The following is a 27151-nucleotide window of genomic DNA, read 5'->3' as shown; positions in this document are numbered from 1 at the left end:
TGAAACCGGAAATAATATAGCTCTGTTTTGAAATGTTTGTGTTTACATCTTGGAAAAGGTCCGTACAGTAACAAACAGCACTTTGGTGACATAATAAATAAATAGAAAAAATAAAAAAAATACAAATAAAAAAAAATAAACAAGTAAAATACTTTAAAAATATATAAAATAATAGATAGTTCAAACAAGGGCTTCAGGGGCAACTCCCCATAATGCCTCCATAAGGTTTTACTGTTTTTTAATTTAACACTTTCGGCGCTTTCTAACTTTTAACGGTCGCGTGCTGTGACGTCACTGTCCCATCCCGCTGCCGGAGTCCCAGTCAGCCCCAAACAAGGATGTAGGTGAAGATGTTGGTTTCAGGGAGCGACAGTGAAGTTCCGTGTCCGCTCAGAGGACAGTTTAACACACTCCTGAGGACGTGACTGAGGAGAGACACGTTCAGACAGAGGTGAGTGGAAGTTATTGGATCCAACTTCTCCTGAGCTGTTAGTGACTTTGCTTTTCCTGCCTGGTTTCTGTCACTTTGCCCAAGGGCTGCGTCAAACTCAGAAGGTGAGGTGCCGATGTGCTGTTGAGCAAGGCACCGAACCCCCAACTGCTCGGGGCGCCGATCCATTGGCAGCCCCCTCGCTCTGACATCTCTCCATTGATTGCATGTATATAGGTCGTGTGTGTGTGTGTGTGTGTGTGTGTGTGTGTGTGTGTGTGTGTGTGTGTGTGTGTGTGTGTGTGTGTGTGTGTGTGTGTGTGTGTGTGTGTGTGTGTGTGTGTGTGTGTGTGTGTGTGTGTGTGTGTGTGTGTGTGACTTGAATAACAATAATAACAGAGTGAAAAAATTGAATTTCCCTTGCGGGATAAATAAAATGAATTCTTCTTCTTCTTCTGATTTTTGTACGTCTGCCTGCTCTTTTCAGATGCTTCTGTTTCTCTCCCTGCTGATCGTCTGTGTGACGCCAGGAGGCGACACCTCACCGATCACCTGCTACAACGACCGAGGAGATGCTGTCGACTGGTGATTCACCGATAACAGTCCCGGACAAAAACAGGCTTTTAAAAATACACGTGACGCCTCTTTGTTTTCACTCTGTCAGGCGTGATTAAAAGATCACCATGTTGGGAGGGACAGTGGGATTTATGTTGGGTTCTCGGTTTTTGTTCCTGTTTCTTGACTCTTAGGGCGCACTCCCACTGTCCATCCGTACCGTGCCCAAGCACGCTTCACGGGTAAAGTCTAGTTCGTTTGATCAGTGTGAGTGCAACCGTACCGCGCCAAGGAGCGGCTTGCAGGTCCATTTGGGAGAGGTGGGCTTTAGTAAAGCACGTTTGCACGTGTACGAGCACGAGCGTGCGCACGTGTACGAGCACGAGGCCTACGGCGGCTCTGAGGTCATTTCCTGTGCGCCTGTTGGGACATAGAAAAAAGAAGGAGGGACCATGCTCGGACATTTAAAACAATGGCGGTGAAAGGTTCACGTTGGTGTGATGCGGAGGTGGAGTGTTTACTGCAGATTTGGTCGATGAAAAGATTCAAAAACAGTCGACAAGACGCACAAAAACTCTGAGGTCTACGGAAAGATCTGGAAACAAAGCCACGCATCGCGATGACGTCATCAATGCGTGTGACGTGTTACGGCGTGATGACGTATAGGCAGCAAGAAGCATTCTCCGAGGCCCAGGTAGAGTGAGTACAAACGGGCCTGGAGGGGGGGACAAGGACCCCAAAGCACGGGGCACGGGACGGACGCACAGTGGGAGTGCACCCTAAGGCAGATTTATCGACGCGCCACACAACTGTTGCACTTTATTTTCAAACAATCATTTGGGAATCGGTTTAATCTCAAGCTGTTTCAGGATCTTTTTAACATGTACTCACGTTCTCAGGTTCTATGTGTACAAGCTGCCTAAGGAGCATGGCAGGAAAGCCGCCCATGAGGGGGAGATGTATTTACTGCTGGACAAAGGGAGCGAAGGATGGACCAACGGGAAGGGGACGGTGAACGACACCACGGGAGCCCTGGGCAGGACAGTCGGACAACTCTACGCCCAGGGAAAGGTCCGATTCCATCACTTCTGGAACAATAAGGGGACTAATAATTATAATATTAATAACTTTATTTGTATAAAACAGCAGTTTACAAAGTGCTTTGACGTAAGAAAAGTCACAATACACACACAAATACAGAGTACAACACAACATCACCATAAATTAATTGGGCGCTGGTGTGGTGGTTAGCCCTTGGCTCTTCACAGCAAGAGGGTTCCTGGTTCGAATCCCTTCTGTGTGGAGTTTGCATGTTGTCCCCGTGTCTGCGTGGGTTTTCTCCGGGTTCTCCGGTTTCCTCCCACAGTCCAAAGACGTGCAGGTGTTCGGTTCATTGATGACTCTAAATCACCCGTAGGTGTGAATGGTTGTCTGTCTCTGTTCGTCTCTATGTGTCCTGTGATAGACTGGCGTCCTGTCCAGGGTGGACCCCGCCTCACGGCCGATGTCAGCTGGGATCGGCTCCAGCCCTCCGCGACCCCGACAGGGACAAGCGTTTGAAGATGAATGAATGAATGAATGAATGATTAATATTGTGACTGAGATAGAAGCTTCTGGCCTCGTTGCCCGTCTCTGACCCGCTGTAGCATCAATATTTGTTTAATTATCTGAATCCTCGTCAGTGTTTACCAAAGTGCTTTCAAACCTTCCATTGTTTTTAATATTAGAGGAACTTGAACGCACTTTTCTTTAACGTCCACAGTTTAACAAAGCCATATTTAGCTCCGTCAGCATCTGTAGTGAACACTTAGAGGAACAGGGTTTCTCTCACTCACACATCAGCAGCTGGACTTTAGCTTCTGCAGACGTCTCATGTTTTAGAAACGCATTAAATGCAGCGATAAGCCCTTTTTCTAAGAAGTGTCCGCGGTAACTGTGGCTGCTGTGACAACCTGACATTATTAGATCAGATTAGGAAACAGAGAGTGAGAAGTGAAAGTGACTGGTGTTGTTGTTCTCTGCAGCTGCTCTGTCTCTGCACAGCTGTGCCTCAGATAAAACCTAATAGTTTCACCTCAGCCTCGACAGTGTTGTGCTGTTTTATAGGTTTCAATATTGTTGTTGCGGAGCTGTGTTTCCCAGGCTCGACACTGACAGTTTTAATCTCAATAAAAACAACTCTCTCCTCTTCCACAGGACGCAGAAGTAGCGTACGTCCTTTACAACGACCAGAGGCCGCTCGAGGACGTTGGTGACAGACGGGTGGACGGCAGTGGAAGTAGAGGGGGGCACACAAAAGGTGCCCATCTGTCCGTCTTTTCTCTCTCTCCCTCTCCTTCTCTTCCTCTCTCCGGTGCAGACAGATGTGCGTCCTCCACAGAGCTGGGTCTGTCTGACGTTCCTGTCTGTTATAGTGAAGGTTTTCAACGCCACCGTACTCTACGGGGGAATTGTTGGTCTCTGTAAATCATAAATAAGTCATAGAGTGTGGTCTTTACCTACTCTGTAAAGTGTCCTGAGCAGTCCGGCCCCAATCCTTGCACGGCCGCGACAGGCTGCAAGAGATTTGACTCTATACGCAAAATTAGAAAATACGGGCAGGTTTGTGCTTAAATGTCGACCGCAACACTGGATACAAGGAAATATTTATTCAATCAAGCTTAATTCCTGCATCACGTCCGTGCATTACTCTCTGTAAGGAAGTATGGGGAAATGCATGTAACAAACAAAGGTGGTTAGCACTGTCGCCTCACAGCGAGAAGGTTCCTGGTTCGAATCCCGGCTGGGGCCCTTCTGTGTGGAGTTTGCATGTTGTCCCTGTGTCTGCGTGGGTTTTCTCCGGGTTCTCCGGTTTCCTCCCACAGTCCAAAGACGTGCAGGTGTTGGGTTCATTGATGACTCTAAATCACCCGTAGGTGTGAATGGTTGTCTGTCTCTGTTCGTCTTTATGTGTCCTGTGATAGACTGGCGTCCTGTCCAGGGTGGACCCCGCCTCACGCCCAATGTCAGCTGGGATCAGCTCCAGCCCCCCACGACCCCGACAGGGACAACCGCTTGAAGATGAATGAATGAATGAATGAAACAGATGCACATCCAATTAAGAACTTCAAAAGGGGCCATAAAAGTCCCCAAATGTACTAAAAATGGTCGATTTTCAAACAGTTGAGTTTTTGCGTTGCAGTCATCGTCGGGACGTCTGATATACTTTAGCTCTTTAGCTAATTGCGACTGTCTGTTGTCCCTGTTAAATAAACATAGGATCAGAAAACAATACAACCCTAAAGTATCCAAAAGAAATGTGCGTCGTACCGTAACCAATGACGATGTAAAGAGGCTGCTGGTAGTGATGAACCTGCAGAGACTCATCACCTGTAGCTGTAGCTGTAGCTGTGGTGTGTAGAGGAAGACGAGCAGAGTTGAGTTTATTTAATCCTGACTTGCATGTCGACGCTAAGCATCTGCAGGGAAACCTTTCTTTGCTGACGCTCTTTCATGTCTCTGTTCCTCAGGTGTTGTGCTGCTGGATAAAAACCAGGGCTTCTGGCTGGTCCACAGCACCCCTCACTTCCCGCCCGTACGGCAGGCTGGAGAGTATTACTACCCCAGCAGCGGCGAGAACTACGGACAAAACTTCCTCTGCGTTACCTACCCGCTCGACCGCTTCCAGACCATCGGTAAGACTGGAGTCCTGTCACGAGGCTGTTAAACACAGGCAGAGCTGTTCTCAAAATGCACCTAAGGCTTTGCAATCATGTTTATATTGATCATGGTATGAGAGCTGGGACCTAAATTAAAGATTACTTCCTATTAAAGTTCATATATGTATCGACGCAAAAGGTTATTTATGCTCAATAGATTAAAATTCCAGTTGCTGTAGCCTCAAAAATGCTGCCATTTGTAAGATAAGACTAGTCTGATATGTCGGTTTGCTGCCTTTTTTAAATATTTCATTTGCAAGTGATGATATCAGCCAATCATGTAATCTCCTGTCATTATAACGGCACTTCTTCAGTGACGATAGTCTGTTAAACATACACTCAGCGGCCACTTTATTAGGCACACCTGCTGCTTAAGAAGAAGAAGAAGAAGAAGAAGAATTCCTTTATTAATCCCGCAACGGGGAAATTTGATTTTTTCACTCTATTATTAATCATGTTACACACACAGTCCCGAAATACACACACACACACACACACACAGACAGGACCTATACACATGCAATTAATGGAGAGATGTCAGAGCGAGGGGGCTGCCAGTGACCGGCGCCCTGAGCAGTTGGGGGCTCAGTGCCTTGCCTCGGCAGGGCCCAGGAGATGAACTGGCACCTCTCCAGCCACCAGTCCACGCTCCATACATGGTCCACACAGGGACTCAAGCCGGCGACGCTCCGGTTCCCAGCCAAGTCACCTATGGACTCAGCTACTGCTGCTCCACTTAATAAAGCGTCAGTGTGGTCTTCTGCTGCTCTTCCCTCTCTGCTAGGAAGTCGGTGGTGTTGCGCGTTCACAGATGTTAAAACCATACATACCTTACAACCATGCAACCATGCACAACCAGTGGATATTTGAGTTCCTGTTGTCTTTCTATCAGCTCGCACCAGTCTGCCCGTTCTCCTCTGACCTCTGGCATCAACATTTGCGCCCACAGAACTGCCGCTCACTGGATCTTTCCTCTTTTTGGGACCGTTCTCTGTAAAAACCCTAGAGATGGTTGCGCGTGAAAATCCCAGTAGATCAGCAGTTTGTGAAATCCTCAGAGCTCCTGTCTGGCACCAACAACCACGTCACTTTTAAAGTCACTTAAATCACCTTTCTTCCCCGTTCTGATGCTCGGTTTGAACTACAGCACATCCTCTTCACCATGTCTACACGCCTGAATGCACTGAGCTGCTGCCACGTGATGAGAAATGTGCGTTAACGAGCAGTCGGACAGGTGCACCTAATAAAGTGGCCGGTGAGTGTCGAATGACTGATAATAAATCAGAGTTTCCCTGATGTTGAACGGTGTTGCTCTACTTTAAAGAGCTGCTCAGGTTTCCAGACGTTTCAGAGTTTCCCTGCACACATTTGTCAGTCCGTCTCGTCTTTAAAGGGATTTCTTTAGTCATTCTTCTCTTGTCCCCAGTACTTAATAATCCAGTCAGGTCTTGACAGCAACAGCGAGATAATACAGATCCCAGATAATCAGCATAAGCAGGTGTCAGCGCCATGTCACCGCGACGCCTGTGTCGTTCCCTGGCAGACTCACACGTTGGCACAGTTGCTATGGCAGTGCCTGGGGTAATGTAATTAGATTGAGGTGTGTTTCCATAGAGATATCGGCCCCTCACACTGCCGCACGCATTAGCTCCATCAGATTCTCTCCTCTCCAGCTGGCACGCTGAGAGCGCGAGCAGGTGACGTGGGATCCGCCGCGGAGAGATGTTGTCAAACAGCAGAAGGTGTCACGTTTCATCTAAGGGCACCTTTGCAGCATGAACGTGCACGCTGAAGAGGGGCAACGGAGATCTGACGCCACTGTTTGTGTTCATGGATGCGACCTATCCAATATGTGAGGACGAGTATCTCATCTTCATCTTCAGCCTCTTATCCGGGGTCGGGTCTCAGGGGCAGCAGCTTTAGCAGGGGACCCCAAACTTCCCTTTCCCGGGCCACATTAACCAGCTCTAACTGGGGGATCCCGAGGCGTTCCCAGGCCAGTGTGGAGATCTAATCTCTCCACCTGGTCCTGGGTCTTCCCCGAGGCCTCCTCCCAGCTGGACGTGCCTGGAACACCTCCCTAGGGAGACGCCCAGGGTTCATCCTTTCCAGATGATCCTGAACCACCTCAACTGGCTCCTTTCAACGCAAAAGGAGCAGCGGCTCTACTCCGAGTTCCTCACGGATGGCTGAACTTCTCCCCCTCTCTCTAAGGGAGACTCCAGCCCCCCTCCTGAGGAAACACATTTCAGACACTTGTACTCGCGACCTCGTTCTTTGGGTCCTGACCCAGCTTTCATGACCGCAGGTGAGGGTAGGAACCAAGATTGACCGGTAGATCCAGAGCTTTGCCTTCCTCAGCTCTCCAGAAATATTTATTTTTTAATCATCTAGTTACTGAGTTGACACACCGGCTTATGATTAATGCATAGAGTTAGTGCTGAAACAATACGACGATTAACCGATTAGTCAGTTGATATAAACTTCATCGACAACAATTTTAATGGTCAATTAAAGCAGAGGCCGATGGAAATGTTTTGCACTCATTTAGCTCAGCTAGAGTATTTGATACAGTGAAAAGATGGTTAAAAAAAATCAGGGAATCACTGAAGTCTTTAAGATTCGTCTTCTGGGCAACATGAACGTTTGTGCACGATTCATTCATCTTCAGCCTCTTGTCCCTGTCGGGGTCGCGGGGGGCTGGAGCCGATCCCAGCTGACATCGGGCGTGAGGCGGGGTCCACCCTGGACAGGACGCCAGTGTATCGCTAAATAATACTTGTTGTTAAATTGGGATGGTCGTTTTTCAAGATGTACTTACAGACTAAATGATGAATCAGTTAAGCAGAATATAATGGATTGGTTAATGAATATAATGGATTGGTTAATCAATAATGAAAGCGGTTTACAGCTGGAGCCCTAATGGATGTCATGGAAACACAGTAAGCAGAATGAGAGTGAAGCGCAGTGTTACACTGTAGTTAGGGACCACAACAAATGTCAATTGTTTTAGATTTCGTACGATAAGGGAACAAAAACCGTCGACGTAGAAAGGTTGAAAGAAAGGAAGAAAAATAACACGACAGAATACACTCAGCAGCCACTTTATTAGGCACACCTGGTGCTTAATAAAGGGTCAGTGTGGTCTTCTGCTGCTGTTCCCTCTCTGCTAGAAAGTCGGCATCTACGGATCCATTTCTACATGTGAAACTGGGTTTTCTATTTATCTTTGTGGATAGAACTTTACAGAACAAAAATGCACACCTAAAGAACGATTGCACCTGACATCTGTGAGGTTCATTCTATAGATGGTCGTTGGTAAAAGTTGTGCAAAATGATGCAAAGAAGCCACAAATGTTGCGTTGCTCACAAACTCACAGGAGGCGATCCAGAAATGTGCAAACGTGGTAGAAATGGATCCGTAAATGCGTGAATATGACAAGTATATACACTCACCGGCCACTTTATTAGGTGCACCTGGTGCTTAATGAAGTGTCAGTGTGGTCTTCTGCTGCTGTTCCCTCTCTGTAGAAAGTCGGTGGTGTTGTGTGTTCACAGATGCTCTCCTGCATTCCTCTGTTGGAACCAGTGGATGTTTGAGTTCCTGTTGCCTTTCTATCAACTCGCACCAGTCTGCCCGTTCTCCTCTGACCTCTGACATTAACATTTGCGCCCACAAAACTGCAGCTCACTGGATATTTTCTCTATTTGGGACCATTCTCTGTATCCCTAGAGATGGTTGTGCGTGAAAATCCCAGTAGATCAGCAGTTTGTGAAATCCTCAGAGCCCGTCTGGCACCAACAACCACGCCACGTTCAAAGTCACTTAAATCACCTTTTTTTCCCCGTTCTGATGCTCGCTTTGAACTGCAGCACATCCTCTTCACCATGTCTACATGCCTGAATGCACTGAGCTGCTGCCATGTGATCGGCTGATTAGGAATCTGCACTAACGAGCAGTTGGACAGGTGCACCTAATAAAGTGTAAATACATGTTTTTCTTCTCATGGCAGTGAAGAGTGAGGTTCTTACTCTGTTTGTTTGGTTCTATTATCCCTTCATCATCTGTGGCTAAGTTATTGACCTGCCTCTGCACCGATGTCCCCAAGACAGCGCTATTTAATCACCGTACTTAACAAATGAAGTGATTCTGGAGTGCCGTCAGCAGCGTTTGCATGAAATCTAATTTGTTGTGCACCACAGGAGAGCAGCTCCAGATCAATCAGCCTAATGTGTACGACTGCGACGTCCCCGAGTCCTTGGCGTCCCTGGTGCCCGCGCTGGCTGCTGTCTGTTCAAAGAAACACGCGTCTGATCACATCTTTCCACATATCAAACCTGCATCCAACCGCAGCGTGACCCTGACCTCAAAGGGGGGCACCGCCTTCATCGACTTTGCCAAAGGAGCCTCTTTTAAAAATGGTACGACTTCATTTTGTCAGCTTTGACTTTCTTTGTCGGTATAAACGGACCAAGTACTAATTATTATCTAATGCTAATAATGTACTTTTTATTTGATCTAAGACCAGTTTACAGACAATAAGACAATAAAAACATCTTCCCTCTGCTTCATCAGACCTGTACCACTCCTGGGTGGCCCCCAGCCTCCAGTCTGACCTCCTGGTCCAGTTCTGGATTCGCTCCACGGGCATCCTCCCTTCCGACTGCTCGCAGGGCTGGAAGGTCCTTGACATCACGCTCATCAACCCGGGGCAGACGTTCACCTTCAAAGCCAGCCAGGACCACTCCAAGTGGGCTGTCAGCCCCACGGCGGCCGGGGCAGGGGCAGGGGGAGGCTGGGTGTGTGTGGGCGACATTAACCGGAACGAGGCGGAGGAGAAGCGGGGCGGCGGCACCGTGTGTCTGCAGGACCCGGTGGTGTGGAAGGCTTACCGGACGGCGGCGCTGGAGTGCGAGGCTTGTGGAGGAGGAACGAGCCAGTGTTGACACCCTGATAATATCTGGTGTCTGGGTTTTTGGCACATATTTGGTACAATGTGTATATTTCTTTTAATGTCCGGTGAAATGTAATTGAAATCATTACTGTTTATGATCTTTCTGATCTTTTCTACAGATATACACTTTTAAAATGTCACAATCAGTCTCTCAAAGGTTCCCTGTGGAGTTGTTGATCACTGTTAATATTATGTTTTTATGCGTGGGTTCATCTGCACTTGGGTGTATGCGTGAGGACGCACGTGCATGTGGGTGATGCGATACACATTACAGCCAATGATCTAAGATGGGTTTCTTTAAAGCACCTGGAAACTTAGCTTTAAATCTTTAGCGTTTCTCTAAAACATTAAGTATTCATGTCTAAAAGATCCCGACTGTGTGTGTGTTTGATCAGATTTGATGGACGGTGACCAAACAACCCAACAACTGTCGTCTGTTGTTTTTCCAACAAAGCCTCGCCCATTTCAACGCGGTGAGAAGAACGCGTAAAAAAAATACAGAAATCTCTTGTTAACAAACCAACTGTGGTAGAAACAGTGCGTTCATGTGGGACCCCATCACTCGCAGTGAGAGGCTGATGGAAAAATACGTTTTTTGGGGCCTTTAAGGCACAAAAACCATTTAACTCGTTCATTTACTTGTTCAGATGATTATCAGCTGTTATAAGTGCGGTCACGTCCACCTCGTCAAACTAAATTCATGCAGAACAAAGCTGGAGGAGGACAAGGAGTCACATCAGGCAGGGAGCAGAAAGCTTTATGGGAAATATGGCGTTCATTTTGTGCCACTTCACAAACTGAAAGCATTTGTTCAAGTGTCTTTTGTAACCGCTGGGTTCTGTTTTGAGTGAAAGTGACAAACTGCACGAGTGCTGCCTCACTACCTTGGATTTTCTTCTGTTTAAACCAACACGAGCTGGTTTGTGGCTTTGGTCTCAGGGCAGACATCGTTCATACATGTACGAAATTTGTTTTATAGAGCTTTAAATGTATGAAAATTGGTTTTATAGAGCATTAAATGTACGAAAATTGGTCTTATAGAGCAATAAATGTATGAAAATTGGTTTTATAGAGCTTTAAATGTACGAAAATTGGTTTTATAGAGCACTAAATGTATGAAAATTGGTTTTATAGAGCTTTAAATGTATGAAAATTGGTTTTATAGAGCACTAAATGTATGAAAATTGGTTTTATAGAGCTTTAAATGTACGAAAATTGGTTTTATAGAGCATTAAATGTATGAAAATTGGTTTTATAGAGCATTAAATGTATGAAAATTGCTTTTATAGAGCATTAAAGATATGAAAATTATTTTTTTAGAGCATTAAATGTATGAAAATTGGTTTTATAGAGCTTTAAATGTATGAAAATTGCTTTTATAGAGCATTAAATGTATGAAAATTGTTTTTTTAGAGCTTTAAATGTATGAAAATTCGTTTTATAGAGCATTAAATGTATGAAAAGGATTAATTGCACTATGTAATATCCAGCACATGCACATAATCCACCGACAAAATGAAACTACAGACACTGGCAACATTCAGCTGTAAGGAACGCTTTAATACTTTGAGTTTCACGCACGATCGTTATTGACTGGATGGTTATGAGTGTTTATGAATGTCTAATGTGCTTTTGTGACACATTCAGAACTTTCTTTTGTTATGTTTGTTTGATTTCATGTGTATTTCTTTTGTGGCTGACGTACACTCATCTTGGGTTGTTTACCTTCTCCATTAGAAAAATGGAAATGTGGTATTAAACATACTCAGACAGCTTTAATTATATTTATACTCCGCAGCCTCGTAAGATCTGTTTGTATGAAACGTGGAATACGTTACAGCACATCAATCAAAAGCAATGGAATTCATATAAAAGTAAATTTATTACCACAAAAATAGGACATCCTGTGTGTAGTGCATAAATAACTTTGATGTGAGGCCACACAGCCCCGCAGGGGACTGTGCTTCCTCCATGTACACTGTTTACATTCTTAAGCAAACACGGGACAGATGAGCGTCCTGTAGAGAAAGGCACGACAACAATCAGTAGCGTAGCATAACGCTAACACACTTCATCTATTATTACCCAGAATCCTCTCCCTGGTTGTGCGACGCTCGTGCCTCAGCCGGTAAGGAGGCGTCACCGGCACTGAGCGGGTGCAACCGGAGGTCACAAGACTTTGTCAAAGAGGTCGTTTGTTTTAAACCTACGCGGCGCTGAGGCTCTGCACTGTATGTAAACAGCAGTGAAGGTGTGTCCTGCTGAGCTGTGTGAAACTGCATAAATTAAGTTTAGCTTATGCTCTGCTGGAAAACCTTCAAACTGAATAATGGTGGTGTAGTCTTTGATTTTCCTTGTGGGTTCGGTGCTGCGGTGATGAACTCAAGCAAAGCCACAAGCTTTAAAAAGTGCTGCAAGGGATGTTTTTTCTTTTTTTGTTGTATTTTAAAGCTGCAATAATCTGTTTTTGGTCACTAGGGGTCAGAAGAACTCCAGAACGAGCTGCATGACAGCGTTTAAAGCTGCTACAGCCAATATGTTACTGCACACACGTCCAGCTGAAGAGGAAGGATTTATCCAGAGCTGTCCGTCTGATAAAATAAGTGCTAGTTTGGTCTTCAGCGACTACATGCAGATTTTTTCCACCATCTAGTCGCTGACTTAGTGTGTCGGCTGGCTGCTGTTGGGCAGGTAGCGCAGTGTTTATAGCTAAAAACAGCAGTGAGAATGAACTGTGACGTGAGTTTGCTGGGCTAAAAAGGCCAGAAATCTCTTTAGAGGTGCAGGGCTAGGTCATATGGACAACATCTTTTATCCCGATCATTAATATATATCATTTACACTGATAATGCAATAAATAAATAGTCAAATAACCACATTGTAAAGCCATTTTTGTGCACTTCTGTGTGGATTAAATATTTGACTCATGTAAAGTACTGAATATTTTTACAAAATGGACAAAACGGACAGAACGTGCAATAATCAGCACATAAGGCCTCATTCAGACCAGTTCTTGTTGATAGGTAAAATGTTTTTGTATAGTTGCACTGACGTTATTTGCTGCTCTGTGTGCACTGAATTTCCCCCCGGGGACAAATAAAGTTTTTTGAATTGAATTGAGTTCAGGAGGTCAAGCAAAACCACAAGTCCTCCCATTCATTTTGAGTGGGGGTTAGGGTTCGTTTAGGCTGCGGCGGTGGAAGCTGCAGAAAAACCCCATAGAGGGCTTTGGCTGACGTCATGCTGCGGTGGCCGATGCGATCAGAGCGTGTTTGAGGCGGTGTGAGAGCGTGATCACACTATCCTCCCGGACCGAGACCCGGACTTTAGGGTACTTGTCCCCCCTCCCTCTCCCCCCCGCGCCCCAGCCCCGTTTGTACTCACACTACCAGGGCCGGCCAATGCTTCTTGCTGTCCATACGCCTTCAAGCCGTAACACGTCACACGCATTGATCTCGTGTGTGTGGCTTTGTTTACAAATCTTTCCATAGACCTCGGAGTTTTTGTGCGTCTTGTCGACTGTTTTTGAATATTTTCATCCGACCAAATCTGCAGTAAACACAACGTGAACCTTTCACCACCATTGTTGTTGTTGTTAAATGTCCGCGCATGGTCCGTCCTTCTATTTACATGTCCGAACAGGCGGACATAACGATACTGCCGTAGGGCTCGTGCTCGTGCGCGTACACGTGCGCACGCTCGTGCTCGTACATGTGCAAACGGCTCCGCTAAAGCCCACCTCTTTCAAGCGGGCCGTGGCGGCCCAGCTGGCCCCAGTTGAGCGCGGAGCGGGTGCGCTCACACTACTTAAAGGTACTAGACTTTAGCTGAAAAACCGGTTTTGGCCGCGGCCAAAAGGATAGTGTGATCAGGCCCTGAGAGTCCCGTACGGTAAACGGTGAACACCCCGCCCCCACCTCTATCATTGACACAAGAAAACTGTGAGGGTTCGTCAGAGTTTGTGTAACAGCGGATTGTTTCAATTCAATTAAATTTGATTCAATTTTATTTATAGTGCCAAATCATAACAAAAGTTATCTCAGGACACTTTACAGAGTAGGTAAAGACCCAACAATTCCCCCGTAGAGTACGGCAACCAGCTCCAGCGCAGTCGCTCTGTCTCTTTTCTTTCGAAGCTGCTTTCAAATACGGTCGGAAATGTCGAAATTACAACAACAATCTGACGGAAAACAATAATAATTTAGATCTACTCATCTCATCTCATCTTCAGTCTCTTATCCGAGGTCGGGTCGCGGGGGCAGCAGCTTTAGCAGGGGACCCCAAACTTCCCTTTCCTGGGCCACATTAACCAGCTCTAACTGGGGGATCCTGAGGCGTTCCCAGGCCAGTGTGGAGATCTAATCTCTCCACCTGGTCCTGGGTCTTCCCCGAGGCCTCCTCCCAGCTGGACGTGCCTGGAACACCTCCCTAGGGAGGCGCCTACTCTTGCTACATTAATTAGGGGGTTAAAGAACACAACAGGGCATCACAATAACGCGCCATTGACACCGACCGGACCACCCTGCCGCAATTTGCCGGATCTCCCTGAGTCCGTGTGAGTTCAGCCTAAAGTGACATCCACTGTTTGTTTTTTTTAACATAGTGATTGAAACGGTATAACAAACACATATATGAAAGACGTTTTGATGTTGTCATATCGCCCAGCCCTGATGATTTCATCGTTAATGTAAAAAGGTTGATGAATGCAGCTTTAAGTCTATGTGGAAATGAACATATGCATGAGTCAGATGAAGTAACGACTCCGCGTCTGTGCACACGTGATGTTTAAAGTGTAAATATTCCAGGAATTTGATGTTTTTTTCCCTTGATGACAACGCGGACACGTGGACCTAGATCTCCTCGCCAGTGTAAACACAATGTTCACATCATACAGACATACAAAATGTAGAAATATATACAAAACACTTATATGTTTCAGTTGACGAGCTCCAGTGTTTTGCTACATCGATTCACTTGCACTGATCTTTGGGTCTCCCTCACGTGTGCTGTTCACCAGAACCAGATCTGAGCGGCTGTTTATTTAGATGTCATTATAAAAACACTGTCCTAAATCCTTCGACGGCGTCTCAGGTGATCATGGTTCACGCCAATTAAATTGTCTTTCTACGTTTGGAAGCGTCACTCATGACCGACGCACACAACAGGGGCATTTTCTGGTGACTATGAGCAATTAAAACACATCTTATTCATTGAGTTGGACGAAAATGCATTAAGTGCTACCTGACTGGGACTCGAGGGCCAGCACCGAAAGCACTTAGGGCGCACTCACACTGTCCTCCGCACCGCACCCCGGGCTTTAGGGTACTTGTCCCCCAATTCAGGCCCGTTTGTACTCACACTACCTGGGCCTCGCGCGAATGCTTCTTGCTGCCAATACGTCATCACGCCGTAACACGCCACACGCATTGATTGACGTCATGGTGATGCGTCGCTTTGTTTACAAATCTTTCCATAGACCTCAGAGTTTTTGTGCGTCTTGTCGACTGTTTAAACACTCCACACTCCACCTCCGCATCACACCAACGTGAACCTTTCGCTGCCATTGTTGTTGTTGTTAAATGTCCGCGCATGGTCCCTCCTTCTTTTTTCTATGTCCCAACAGGCGCACAGGAAATTACCTCAGAACTGCCGTAGGCCTCGTGCTCGTACACGTGCGCGTGCTCGTACATGTGCAAACGCGCTCTAAAAAAGCCCACCTCTCTCAGACGGGCCGTGTTATGCGCGGAGCGGTTGCACTCACACTGGTCAAACGCATTAGGCTTGACCCGAAAAACCTGTTTTGGCCCGGTGCGGAAGGACACTATGAGTGCGCCCTTAGTTTAAAGGTTCCCGATGCTCTTCCTCTAGCTGTTAATTAGTAACGCATACTGGAAAAAAAGGACAAAAGACACTGTACTTCAGCACCAGACGGCTCTAGTTAATGCAGCAGGGCAGCTGGAGGAGCGACGTGTTTGACGAAACCTGCTTCGGAGTCGTCGTTTAAGACTTGGTCCTGGTCTTGGTGTTTTGGCAGAACAAGCTTTGTATGGGAGGAAGGCGTGTGTAGAAGGCCACATTCACTGTTTGTGAGGGGAAAACTGTCCGTCACTGTGGACAAAGCCGGGTTGAGGAACGTCAAAACAGCGTCCTGACCAGTCTCCTACCCTTGGCCTTGATCCGAGGAAACGTGGCGCTCGTCTCCGTGTTGATCGGCTGCGAGCCCAGAGGAGTGTTCCCGCCTTTCCTCCTCAACAGGAAGTCGACACTGGATGACGTCATGGCGTAGAAGACGTTTCCTGTAGCGGGGATGACGAGTTCTGGAGAAGAAGAGAGACAAATTTCAGAGATGCAAGAGTGGAAATAAAAACCTGTCAGTACACTTCCCTCTGATATTTCGTTTCTGGGAAAAAGTCTCACGTGAACTTAAGTTTAATTTCGATAAGGAAAAACACATGAGACCTGGTTTGTTTCGGCAGAATCTTTCAGGTGAAGGTTTGTACAGTTTAAACAAGCATCTCCTATAAGCAGTAAGATACATTTTAACTCAACGGTTTAAGGTCAGACCTTCTACTGTTATCCAATGGCATAGAGAGATCTTTAAAGTTCTGCAGATGGAGGGCTTGAGCTCAGCGTTGAAGGGGAATCAGACAGTTTTGATAAGCTGTGGGGCTACCTCCCAAATTGAACAGCAGACCTAGTACTCAGGAGGCACTGCACTGTTGTCTGGCATCCTTCCATCACCATCACCGCTGTGAACGTAACGCTCTCCCCAGTGTATTTTTGTTCGAAATTACTCGCGCACACCCCGATCGGTGTAATGTATTAATGCATCAAAGAGAAAAGAAATAAAAGTGTCAAGATGATGTCAGTTTGTCTCCATTTGGATATCATCAATGTAATGAAAACGGCATTTTTTCCGTCTTTACCTTTTCCTTCAGGCAGAAGTTGGATCAGCTCATATCTGGATGTCTGTTTGGGGTCCTGATTGTGCTTTTCTAAGGCGGAGCTGATCACAGTGGGGGTCTTGTCATTGCTCGTAACCTGAGGGGAGAGAGGAGAATAACAATGGCACTGGGACAGCTTGATTTGCACTAATGATATCCTGGGTCCATTGTTCCCCCGAGGATCCCATTCTGATGACTATCATTACGGGATCCTCGCAGATAGAGAGAGGCTGTAAGTGCAGCATGTCGCGGATAATTTAGAACAAAGCGTTTGCTACAATCTCACCGCTGCTGTAAAGTAGATTGAAATAGTTTTGTACCAGTATGCTGCGGTACAGGTTTCCATCATGCAGGTCCATCCGTATCCTGATGATTCGCATGTCAGGCCCCGACCCTTGGATGTTATTGGGGGGGTTGTTGCCGCAGGAGATTGATCGGCGGTGTGATTTTGTGGGAGTGGATGGAGTCAGCGTGGCAGGGGTGGAGTCGTTGGTTGAAGTGGACGTGTCAACATCCAGACAGGACACGGACGGGGATCTCATGTGCTGCACTCGAAACAAAGGGGTACGTGAGTGTTTCTCTAGTACCATTTAACATCATAGTTCAGTACAAGTATAAATTCAAAAGTAGAACGTTAACGATGTTACCTTTGTGAGTTTTGAGAGCAGATTATTGACAGGGGAGGGGAAGTCAAAGAGGCTGTCGCTGTCGCCGGTCAGGCTGGTCCGAGAGGTACTCAGGCTGTCAACACGAGGAAATACACAAACACGTTCAAATGAGTCAATGTTATTTTTTAGAAAAATCATTTAGTCGATAAAAAAAGCCAAGGTCACACTTTCAGATCGCTTGTTTTGTGTAATCAACAGTTCAAAATCAGAAAATATTCAATTAACGGCGTTAAATGATATGAAAACACATGAACACAACAAAAACTGACATTTGTCTAGATCCTTTAAATCACTAATTATCAAAACTGTTGTGAAACTGAAATTGACTACTTTTCTTTTCATTCACTAGTGGTTAATGTTAAATAATTAATTAATTAATTACTGCTTTAATAGTGTGAGTAGTGCTCATTGCTCACAACCCACCACAGCCTAAATACTAGTCTACATATTCTCATTTTACTCTGCTGTGTGTGTGTGTGTGTGTGTATGTGTATGTGTATGTGTATGTGTGTGTGTGTGTGTGTTTGTGTGTGTGTGTGTGTGTGTGTGTGTAGGAGTGTTCAGTATAGCTTACTCTGGGCACTGTGTGATGATGACTGTTGGAGTAAGGCCACGGGGACTCGGCTCACCAGGCGCTTCAATTTCACTGGACAGTCTGTAGCTGAAGCAGACGTCATTGAATATTAAAAACAGTCATTCCCCTACAAATGCAAATTAATGCACTCAAGACGTTGGTATAATAAGCACCAAACACAGAGATATTTACCTTTCCTCCTCTGTGAGTGTCGGTACACTCTGATACCACTGTGTGAAGGCATCGTCAGCGGTGAAAACACAGTTTTTGCAGGAAGACTGCAGGAGTCGGATTTGAGCTAAAACCTCAAATTCCTGTAACAAAGACACAAATCAGCACAGCTTCATCATAAAAAAGCAAGAGTATTACTGTGCCAGTTCTTTTTCTTTCTAATCTTGCACCTCACGGCGCACTTCACATCATTTCCTCCCTCAGATATTACATCACCTCTGCTCAGCTCACTCTAATACGCTCTTATCTCAAAAATGATCCCAAATCTCTTTTTGTTTTCATCTCTTCTTCGTCTCTATAACAGGATCTTTCCAGGGCCACAGGAGGCAGTAGCTCAGTCCATAGGTGACATGTCCCTGTGTGGACCATGAATGTAGCGTGGACTGGTGGCTGGAGAGGTGCCAGTTCATCTCCTGGGCACTGCTGAGGTGCTGTTGAGCGAGGCACCGAACCCCCAACTGCTCGGGGCGCTGGTCACTGGCAGCCCCCTCGCTCTGACATCTCTCCATTAATTGCATGTATATAGGTCCTGTTTGTGCATGTGTGTGTATTTCGGGCCTTTGTGTGTGTGTGTGTATGTGTGTGTGTGTGTGTGTGTAACATGAATAATAATAATAGAGTCAAGTAATCGTATTTCCCCGTTGCGGGATTAATAAAGGACTTCTTCTTCTTCTTCTACTTGTATGTTGTGTGGGTGCAGAAACACAAGCTTAGCCCCGAGCATCAGCCCAAATGCAAATGTCCTATTTTAAGCATAAACCTTTAAACTTTATCACGTGTTGCAACACTCACCCTTCTCCTTTTGTCAAAGTTGATGTAGCCGTTCTGCAAATTGAGTGACAGGATGTGTGTCAGTTTGATCATTTTTAAAATGCGCAACTTCCCGCGGCCGTGACCAACTTTCCCTGCTCGATAGAGACGAGAGGAACTTACATCCAGCCTGTCTTTGACCGCCGTGTCCAGCATGGTGAGGTCTGTGAGGAAGATGCCCAGGTAAGGCACAGTGCCCTGGGCGTTGGACTGTGTGAGAAAAGAGGAGAAGAGAGTGTTTTATCACTTCCCCAGAGGATTCTAGTCACATCGGAAAGAGCCCACACAGCGAGGGATTTCAAAGCCGCCGCCTGCAGCTACTTTTCAAACGACAGCTCAAGATTCAGCGCATCACACACACGACAGCCCTCTGTTCCACTTCGCTGCGGCATGCCGGTCGATCCCCCTTACAACCCTCCATCAAACCACTAAACCCCCCCCCCCCCCCCCCGCTTAGCATAAGGGACACTGGTATCAATGTTTTCATGTAGTGTTTTGTAGGAAAACTGAATTTTCAAGTACTTTTAGTTTGAAATCCTATGAATTATAACTGTAAGGGTTTTTTAACGGATAGAAAACTTGATTCTCTGTGTGACGCACTAAACCTATATTAGATATCTATGACAGTGAGCACACACACTATATATCAACAAAACAGGATTCACAAGACCCCATAAAGACACAATCTCTTCCTAAAGATATCATAACACATTTTGTCCCTTAACTTTTACGATACTAATGACACTTTTGCAGGGTCTTACATCATTCCTGCGTTTTTCAAGGTCTCCCACAAAGAGGGGTGTACAACCCTTCAGGCTAAAACGATTGGTATGCACACCAGACGTGGGTTGTTAAGTTGAAAATTGGTCTTTTTTAATACGTTTAAAGATCTGAGGTTTTGTCTTGTTGAGGTAATTTGAAATGTCTTGGTGGGGTAAACCCCAATGAGTTGACGCTCCAGTGTGAATATATTATAAACGCTAAAGCCGCGTCCTGACCTGTGCAGCAACAGTCGTTGGTTCTCAGCAGGTTGCAGAGGGAGTTCATTTTTAACTTAATCTAAATGTTACAAAAAACTCCACCTCCATCGCTCCCTAGATTCACACACACACACATCTTCATTTCCACAGTACTTACCCTATTAAGATGCTTGTAGTTGTCAATGTTGGCGAACTTTGATGTGCCCTCCTGCAACACAAATACAGATAGTCTCAGGTTTTAAGTTCACACTTAGAAACAACTGTTAAGTCCATTTAGCAGCTGATCAACAGATGGGGTTGGAGCAGGCTGATAAATCGTATGGCTCGGCCTGTCAAAGAGATATCGGCATCTATCCGTACATGTTTTCTGACATGAAAACCTTTTTTACAGAACATATAATACAGAAAACGATGTTCAGACGGACAAAGACACAGTGTCATATAGCTATTTATTGTATTTGTATTTATCCTTTACATAAATTGTCAACAATTGACTGATACTTAACATAATTAAGTTTATTTGACAACGTAATCAATAATATTTATAATGTTAATTATTCTTTAATGAAGGTATTTGTTCAGGAAAGCAGCTTTCTGAGGACTTTACAGTCACATCGGTGCAAAATCAGCGAATACATTTTCATGATGTAGATGTAAAGCTGACACTCCAGAGACCAGAAACCTGTAGTGACAAACGACATTGCCACAAAAACACAGTTTTATCACACTGTCAAGCGCTTCAATGACATCGTTGTGAACTAGGGGTGGGCGATATGGCGAAATTTGTCAAGACTCGGTTCTGTCAGTACCCTCCTCTCTTCCTGTGGTGTGAGTTTGTCTCCCTCTGTCTGTGTTTCCCTGCATGTGTCTCCCTCTCGTTTCCTGTCGTCTAGGTCCGGTAGGCGTTTCCCCCAAAGCTGCAGCCTGTTACGCTGATCACCTGGTCTACTACTTATACCCTGAGCTGACAGGCATGCGGCGCCGGATTGGCATTCCTTTCTCGTTTGTGGTTTCCACGCTCCCCGTTGATAAGTATATTTAATTGTTGTCTGTATTTTGTTTCTCCGTAGTTTCCCGTGTTCCTGTTTCCTTGTCCGTCTCGTTATTAGTATTCCTGTTTCCCTGTAGTGTTTTACGTTCTGTGTGTAGTTGTTATTAAACTTTTTTTTGTACGTGTCTGCATTGGGTCCAGTCTTTTGTGTTATCTCTGTAGCGTTCATGATAAAAATATCGTATCAGGTAAGACACGGTAGTTTCGTTTTCATTGTTTTTGCCCTGACTTCCCGCTACACCCGATTAAAACATGATGGGGACTGAGAGATCCTGGTCACTGCCTGTAGTTCACTAGGATTGGTTGATCGTCATGTCTTTAGGACGGTGCGTGAGGGGGACTAGCCAATAGTGTGATTTGGCTGAGGAGAAAAAGACCTGAGCGTGGAACAGCAATGGATAAAATGTGCCCTGCAGACGATACTAGGATCTGTTTGCTTTGGTAGATCATCAGCACGTTCTAATCCTTCACGATCTAACATCGTCATATTGCCCGATGCTATTGTGAATAATCTGTTACCTCCAACTTTTAGCGAGTCTTTTATTATTCGTCTGATTCATCTCACACTCTGACTGCCAGTCGTCGTCACTTTCAGACGAGCTGAGAGATGAAGGGAAGCAAGTAACTGTGCTAAAGAAAATCAAAGGGCGACAGAAGACGATGGTGTTTTTCAGGCATCAAAGCTCCGAGTGACGCTTTTTTGAAAAAGAAAGCAAATGTTTGGATGAATTCCTTTGGGGGTATCGTGGGTAAAATCGCTGCTAATGTCATGGTATTGATGCCTGCATTGCACCATAACAGCGAATCAAAACACCGCTAATCCTGTCAACTTCTCCGACTCTACGTGCTCTCACAGTGCAAACTAAATATAATGTACGTCTTCAGACGGGTTTCTCGCACTGAAGTGGAAGTGTTGACAGAATAAGGGCAGTTTGACTCAACCAGATTAGACTGGATTCTGCTCTTTTAAGGCAGTCATGAATCCGCTGGATGCTGCTTTTTCGGCTGAGGAGAAGGCTCGGCTGCAGTCTGGGCAGATAGGAATTTAACAAATGTGGTTCAGTAGTGGCTCCTGACAGACACATTAATAAATGTCTCATACTGCTCTTCAAATTATGGGATGCTCGTCGGCAGGATGCGCGATATCAGTGCAGAGGAGTCGCATTGTTTTTCAGAGCTGCAGTTTGAGGCTTGACAGACATCACTGCCTGCTCGCATTTAGAGCCTTTTTTCCATCGAGCAGTCTGGTTCACGTCAGTTCGTTGCACAGAAGAAGGGTTATTTTTGGATTCGCATTGTCAAAAGTTATGTGGTACCAACAGACACGCTCTATTGCTTCTTGTTTTTTTCATAACCACTCTCTCGAGGTGCACACTGACCCAGTACTAGAAGGTGGAGCAAGAAGCACTGCAGTCCGTTAATTAGTGCGGACGTTCCTCTGCATAAACAGTGAAGAGGTCTTTTTTAGCTCATACATTAATTGGTAATGAATAAAATTAGATCCCGAACTGATGATATTGAGTCAAGAGTGGAAAAAAAAGACCCGCGTACAGTGAACAGTCAGTGAACAGTCTCTTTCCTTTTGTATGTCACACAAATTCTTCAGGCGTTTACATTTTGTACACACAGGTGTGAACTGAAAATACTTGTAGTGATGAGGAGAAAAAATCTTTGAAGTCTGTTTTTTACTAAGGTAGTTACAAGGTAGGCGGTAAAAGCCTCCAACAGCAGCCAAGTACAGCACAGATCTGAGTAAAAAAAAGGCCTCAAACGAGTCCAGGACATCAGAAAAGAGCTGTTGAGATCTGACTGAAGACTAAACACCACAACACTGTGAGCGAGAGTTTGAACTGGCAGCTCTCCAGCACAAGAAACTGCTTCTCCAGCCTCTAAGCAACCGGTTTGTTTCATCCAACACACAAACAAGTGGCCAAATGGCAAGATGTCGAGAAAACACATCAATCAGGCTCGAACGTTTAAACTTTAAATAAACAAAACAGTTTGAATGCTGAGTCATGACTCGGTTAGAAACCAGCCTCTGAGCGCCATAAATAAAAGATGGCATTTCTCACTGAACCTGCTCCATTTCCTCTGTACATCACGTCGTCATTCAGAGCACGAGTTCACGCTGAAAATGTACAGTATATTACATTTTTTGTATTTCGTCTGGACAGAAACTTACCTCCTTCAGGAGTTCTCTGCTCTGTGAGTAGTTGTCCTTTTCTGAGAATATTTCGGACAGCTCCTCGTATCTCCTCACCGCCTCCCTGTCGAGTGATCAAATCAATACATTTCATTTCATTTGATTACAATTCATATTTCAGGCTGAACTTGAAAAGTCTGCAAAGTCAAGATCCTGTTCTGGAACTGGATACTGAGGTTTGGGAGGCGATGATGTAAAGAACGTAAATAATGTTTGATATCATGACTGTGACTGATAATAGTTTGGGTTTATGTTGAGGGGACAACACTGCTGAAGTGGCATTTCATAGTTTTTAGCTTCAGGAATGAAATGTTATTGTCTATTTCTTCTTTATGAGCTTCACTTCACAGTTATTTACAAGGTTGCTCTGGTGTATTATAAATAAAGTGTCCAGAGGGTGACAACAGTGTCCTGTAAAGCAGTTTAATGCTGTGAAGAAACTGTTCTCCAGGTTCACGTTTACGATTCATATAATACTTTATGTATGTTTATATATTTTTAACAAGTGATGAAATATATAATAAGGGTGCACTCACACTATCCGTCCGTCCCGTGCTTTAGGGTCCTTGTCCCCCCCTCCAGGCCCGTTTGTACTCACACTACCTGGGCCTCGGAGAATGCTTCTTGCTGCCTATACGTCATCACGCCGTAACACGTCACACGCATTGATGACGTCATGGCGATGCGTGGCTTTGTTTCCAGATCTTTCCATAGACCTCTGAGTTTTTGTGCGTCTTGTCGACTGTTTTTGAATCTTTTCATCGACCAAATCTGCAGTAAACACTCCACCTCCGCATCACACCAACGTGAACCTTTCACCGCCATTGTTTGAAATGTCCGGGCATGGTCCCTCCTTCTTTTTTCTACGTCCCAACAGGCGCAGAGGAAATGACCTCAGAACCGCCGTAGGCCTCGTGCTCGTACACGTGCGCACGCTCGTGCTCGTACATGTGCAAACGTGCTTTACAAAAGCCCACCTCTCCCAAACTGGCCATGGACGGCAAGTGTACCACTCCTTGGCGTGGTACGGTTGCACTCACACTGGTCAAACGAACTAGACTTTAGCCGTGAAACGTGCTGGGGCACGGTACGGATGAACAGTTTGAGTGCGCCCTTAGGCCATTGCCAAGTTCTCAGCATCACGGACATACGTCAGCTTTAAGTATTTTTTGCACAAGTTACTTTTGAATCACTTTAAGCACCACACCACATCAGTGCTGAAACAGTTATTGTCATTGATTAATGAGGCGATTATTTTCTTGAATCACGAGTAATTGTTTGGTCCATAAAATGTCAGAATAGTGAAAATACACAGCATGTTTTGTCCAAGCAACAGTACAAAAACACAAAAAAACACTGACTTTTTATCATATATAAAAAAAAAGCCAACCAGCATATCTTCAAATTAAGAAGTTGGAGCGAGGTATGTTTGGAGTCTGTGCTTGAAAAATGACTGAACCGATGCATCTCTTATTAAAATAGTTGCTGGTTTTCCAATCGACTAATGGCTTGGTTGATTAATTGTACTGTGAAAACGTTATTTCACAGTTTACGCTGCTTTTACAGTAAAACAACAAAACGGACTTTGCTGCAGAAAAAGTCCGTAATGGTGAAACTGCTGAATGTTTACACCGCAGCTTTCGTTTTGTGTAAAACTAATTTTCCCTGTAGTTTGGAAGAACTTTTTTAAAGCCAAATTCCACCTGTGTGTTAGTGAAATACTCTACAACTATCATCTAGCGTCCTGTGTGGACACGGGTGACACTAAAAACATTAATTAAGCTCTGCTCCATGAACAGTGGGTGTGACACTCAGTCGACAATAACATATTATTAAAGAGAAAGATCTTCTATTCTGAGAATGAGACGTCATCGCTTCTTTCAGTTTCAAGACACAATAATTGTATGAGATGAAGAGCCAACGCAGCAACTCATGACTCACTAGCAGAGGTCAATAAAAGTCCTCAATCATTTATTATTATCTCACTGTCCAGGCTACAGTTTTACACCTGAGTTATGACTTTTAATAACTGTGATAAAGACTCAGGAGTTAGTTTCACAAAGATAGACTAGACAGAAATCTGACTGTTGGCCAGACTTTAGATAGACGTCTAAATTCATCTACCACGGCTCTGAGGGCGCACTCACACTGTCCATCCGTACCGTGCCCAAACAGGTTTCACTGGTAAAGTCTAGCTCCTTTGACCAGTGTGAGTGCAACCGCACCGTGCCTTGCTGCGGCACACTTGCCGGCCACGGCCCGTTTGTAAGAGGTGGGCTTTTGTGAAGCACATTTGCACATGTAGGAGCACGAGCGTGCGCACGAGGCCTATGGCTGTTCTGACGTTCTTTCATGTGTGCCTGTTGGGACATAGAAAAAAGAAGTAGGGACCATGCGCAGACATTTAAAACAATGGCGGCGAAAGGTTCACGTTGGTGTGATGCGGAGGTGGAGTGTTTACTGCAGATTTGGTCGATGAAAAGATTCAAAAACAGTCGACAAGACGCACAAAAACTCAGAGGTCTACGGAAAGATTTGTAAACAAAGCCACGCATCGCCATGACGTCATCAATGCGTGTGACGTGTTACGGCGTGATGACGTATAGGCAGCAAGAAGCATTCTCCGAGGCCCAGGTAGTGTGAGTACAAACGGGCCTGGAGGGGGGGACAAGGACCCTAAAGCACAGGGCACGGGACGGACGCACAGTGTAAGTGCGCCCCTAGTTCCCACTTAGCCTGGGGGCGGAGTGCATAACTTTTTAGGCTTAAAATAGTCTTAAACGTCTGGACTAATCAAGCAGCAAAATGACTGGTCTAACACTGAAGACCAGGCTTTGTGAAACTGGCCCCAGCTGTGAGCAGAAACACAAACCTTGGCTCCATTATGTTCAAGTAACCCAGTGAGGGTGAGCCAACAGGCCACGATACCAGGAACCTAAAATCAAAGCAGCTAAATGGTTTATTTAATTATTTACACCTGTCTTTTCCCCACTGTGACACGTCAAAAGGTCTATTGTTGTTTTATTGTCACGTCGTATAGTTTTTATGGAAGGCAATCTGAAGGACAGCAAACGTCCTTTCATTTCATTGTTCAGTGACAACCGTTGCCTGAGTATGTGGCAATAACAAACTGTGAGCTGCAGACCTGTCAGTGTCCTGCCACGTCTTCCTCAGCCGGTGGATGGGATTACTCTGCAGGGCAGACACGACGGCGTACAGTGAGGAGAAGTTCTTCCTGGCTCGGCACTCCTGTTGAAAGCACACGCAGATGAACACACTCATTTGCATGCACACACACACACACACACACACACACACACACACACACACACACACACACACACACACACACACACACACACACACACACACACACACACACACACACACACACACACACACACACACACACACACACACACACACACACACACACACACACACACACACACACACACACACACACACACTCTCTCTCTCTCTCTCTTACACTGTAACTGAGCACACCTGTGTGTTGGTCTGACTGCTACTGAGTTACAGTGTCAGCCTGAGGTGCTGAATAATGGATACCTCTAAAAGGAACCTGCGGTGGTCTTATAGCACAGCGCTTTGGCAGCAAACCAGTGACACCTGACCACGCCGAAGAGGATGTTTGTGTGTGTGTGATGACAGATGCAGCTTCATGCAGGAATACTGGAGATAAGCCGTGGTTTAAAATAAATAAATATATACATACAGTATATGTAATAAATGTGTGTGTGTGAGAGCAGATTGTGAGCGTTTCAATACCTTAAAAGAAGCTGATTGTTGTGCACACTAACCATAACCCTGTTACATAACGCATTCAATCCACACACTGTATATCTTGTATAATACCGACGTTCTTTAAGCAGATTCAAAGCTTTACGGTTCTGCCCTCAGCTCGTACATCACATTCTTGACTAAGCACATTTCTGTTATGTACTGTTCATGCAGAGTACATTTCCTGCATCAAGTATAAAAAATAACAGTCTCTCTTCCTATTTTCTGCCAAAGTGATCAACCACCGAATG

The 27151-nt window shown here is 45.3% G+C and overlaps 2 protein-coding genes across 4 annotated transcripts in view; one reads left to right on the top strand and one right to left on the bottom strand.

Annotated features, from left to right (window-relative positions):
- The first annotated feature begins 333 nt into the window (after positions 1 to 333).
- dnase2 (deoxyribonuclease II, lysosomal) lies at positions 334 to 11104 on the top strand. 2 transcript variants are annotated; one of them, XM_083918309.1, is made up of 7 exons: positions 334 to 451; positions 918 to 1015; positions 1885 to 2056; positions 3182 to 3284; positions 4495 to 4659; positions 8887 to 9105; positions 9260 to 11104. In XM_083918309.1, the coding sequence occupies exons 2-7, from the start codon at positions 918 to 920 to the stop codon at positions 9628 to 9630; spliced, it is 1128 nt and encodes a 375-aa protein (XP_083774435.1). In that variant the 5' UTR covers positions 334 to 451; the 3' UTR covers positions 9631 to 11104. The 2 variants fall into 2 exon arrangements, with proteins under 2 accessions (XP_083774435.1, XP_083774436.1); XM_083918310.1 differs by lacking the exons at positions 334 to 451; positions 918 to 1015 and adding an exon at positions 1600 to 1679.
- A 1928-nt stretch (positions 11105 to 13032) lies between these two features.
- Positions 13033 to 27151, bottom strand: part of rgl2 (ral guanine nucleotide dissociation stimulator-like 2) — a 36004-nt gene continuing 21885 nt past the window's right edge. For both annotated transcript variants that reach the window (XM_083918053.1, XM_083918054.1), the window contains 11 exons: positions 26245 to 26348; positions 23079 to 23163; positions 20003 to 20053; positions 18989 to 19075; positions 18848 to 18880; positions 18017 to 18138; positions 17825 to 17911; positions 17230 to 17323; positions 16903 to 17127; positions 16565 to 16679; positions 13033 to 15955 (listed from right to left, as the gene is read on the bottom strand). In XM_083918053.1, the coding sequence (XP_083774179.1) occupies positions 15774 to 15955; positions 16565 to 16679; positions 16903 to 17127; positions 17230 to 17323; positions 17825 to 17911; positions 18017 to 18138; positions 18848 to 18880; positions 18989 to 19075; positions 20003 to 20053; positions 23079 to 23163; positions 26245 to 26348 (1185 nt within the window). In that variant the 3' untranslated portion in view covers positions 13033 to 15773. The remainder of the gene's footprint in view (positions 15956 to 16564; positions 16680 to 16902; positions 17128 to 17229; positions 17324 to 17824; positions 17912 to 18016; positions 18139 to 18847; positions 18881 to 18988; positions 19076 to 20002; positions 20054 to 23078; positions 23164 to 26244; positions 26349 to 27151) is intronic.

The sequence above is a fragment of the Echiichthys vipera genome (genome assembly GCF_963691815.1).
Source record: "Echiichthys vipera genome assembly, chromosome: 8".
Classification (NCBI taxonomy): domain Eukaryota; kingdom Metazoa; phylum Chordata; class Actinopteri; order Perciformes; family Trachinidae; genus Echiichthys; species Echiichthys vipera.
Note: the sequence above shows the minus strand (reverse complement) of the source record. Positions and strands in the feature narration are given on the sequence as shown.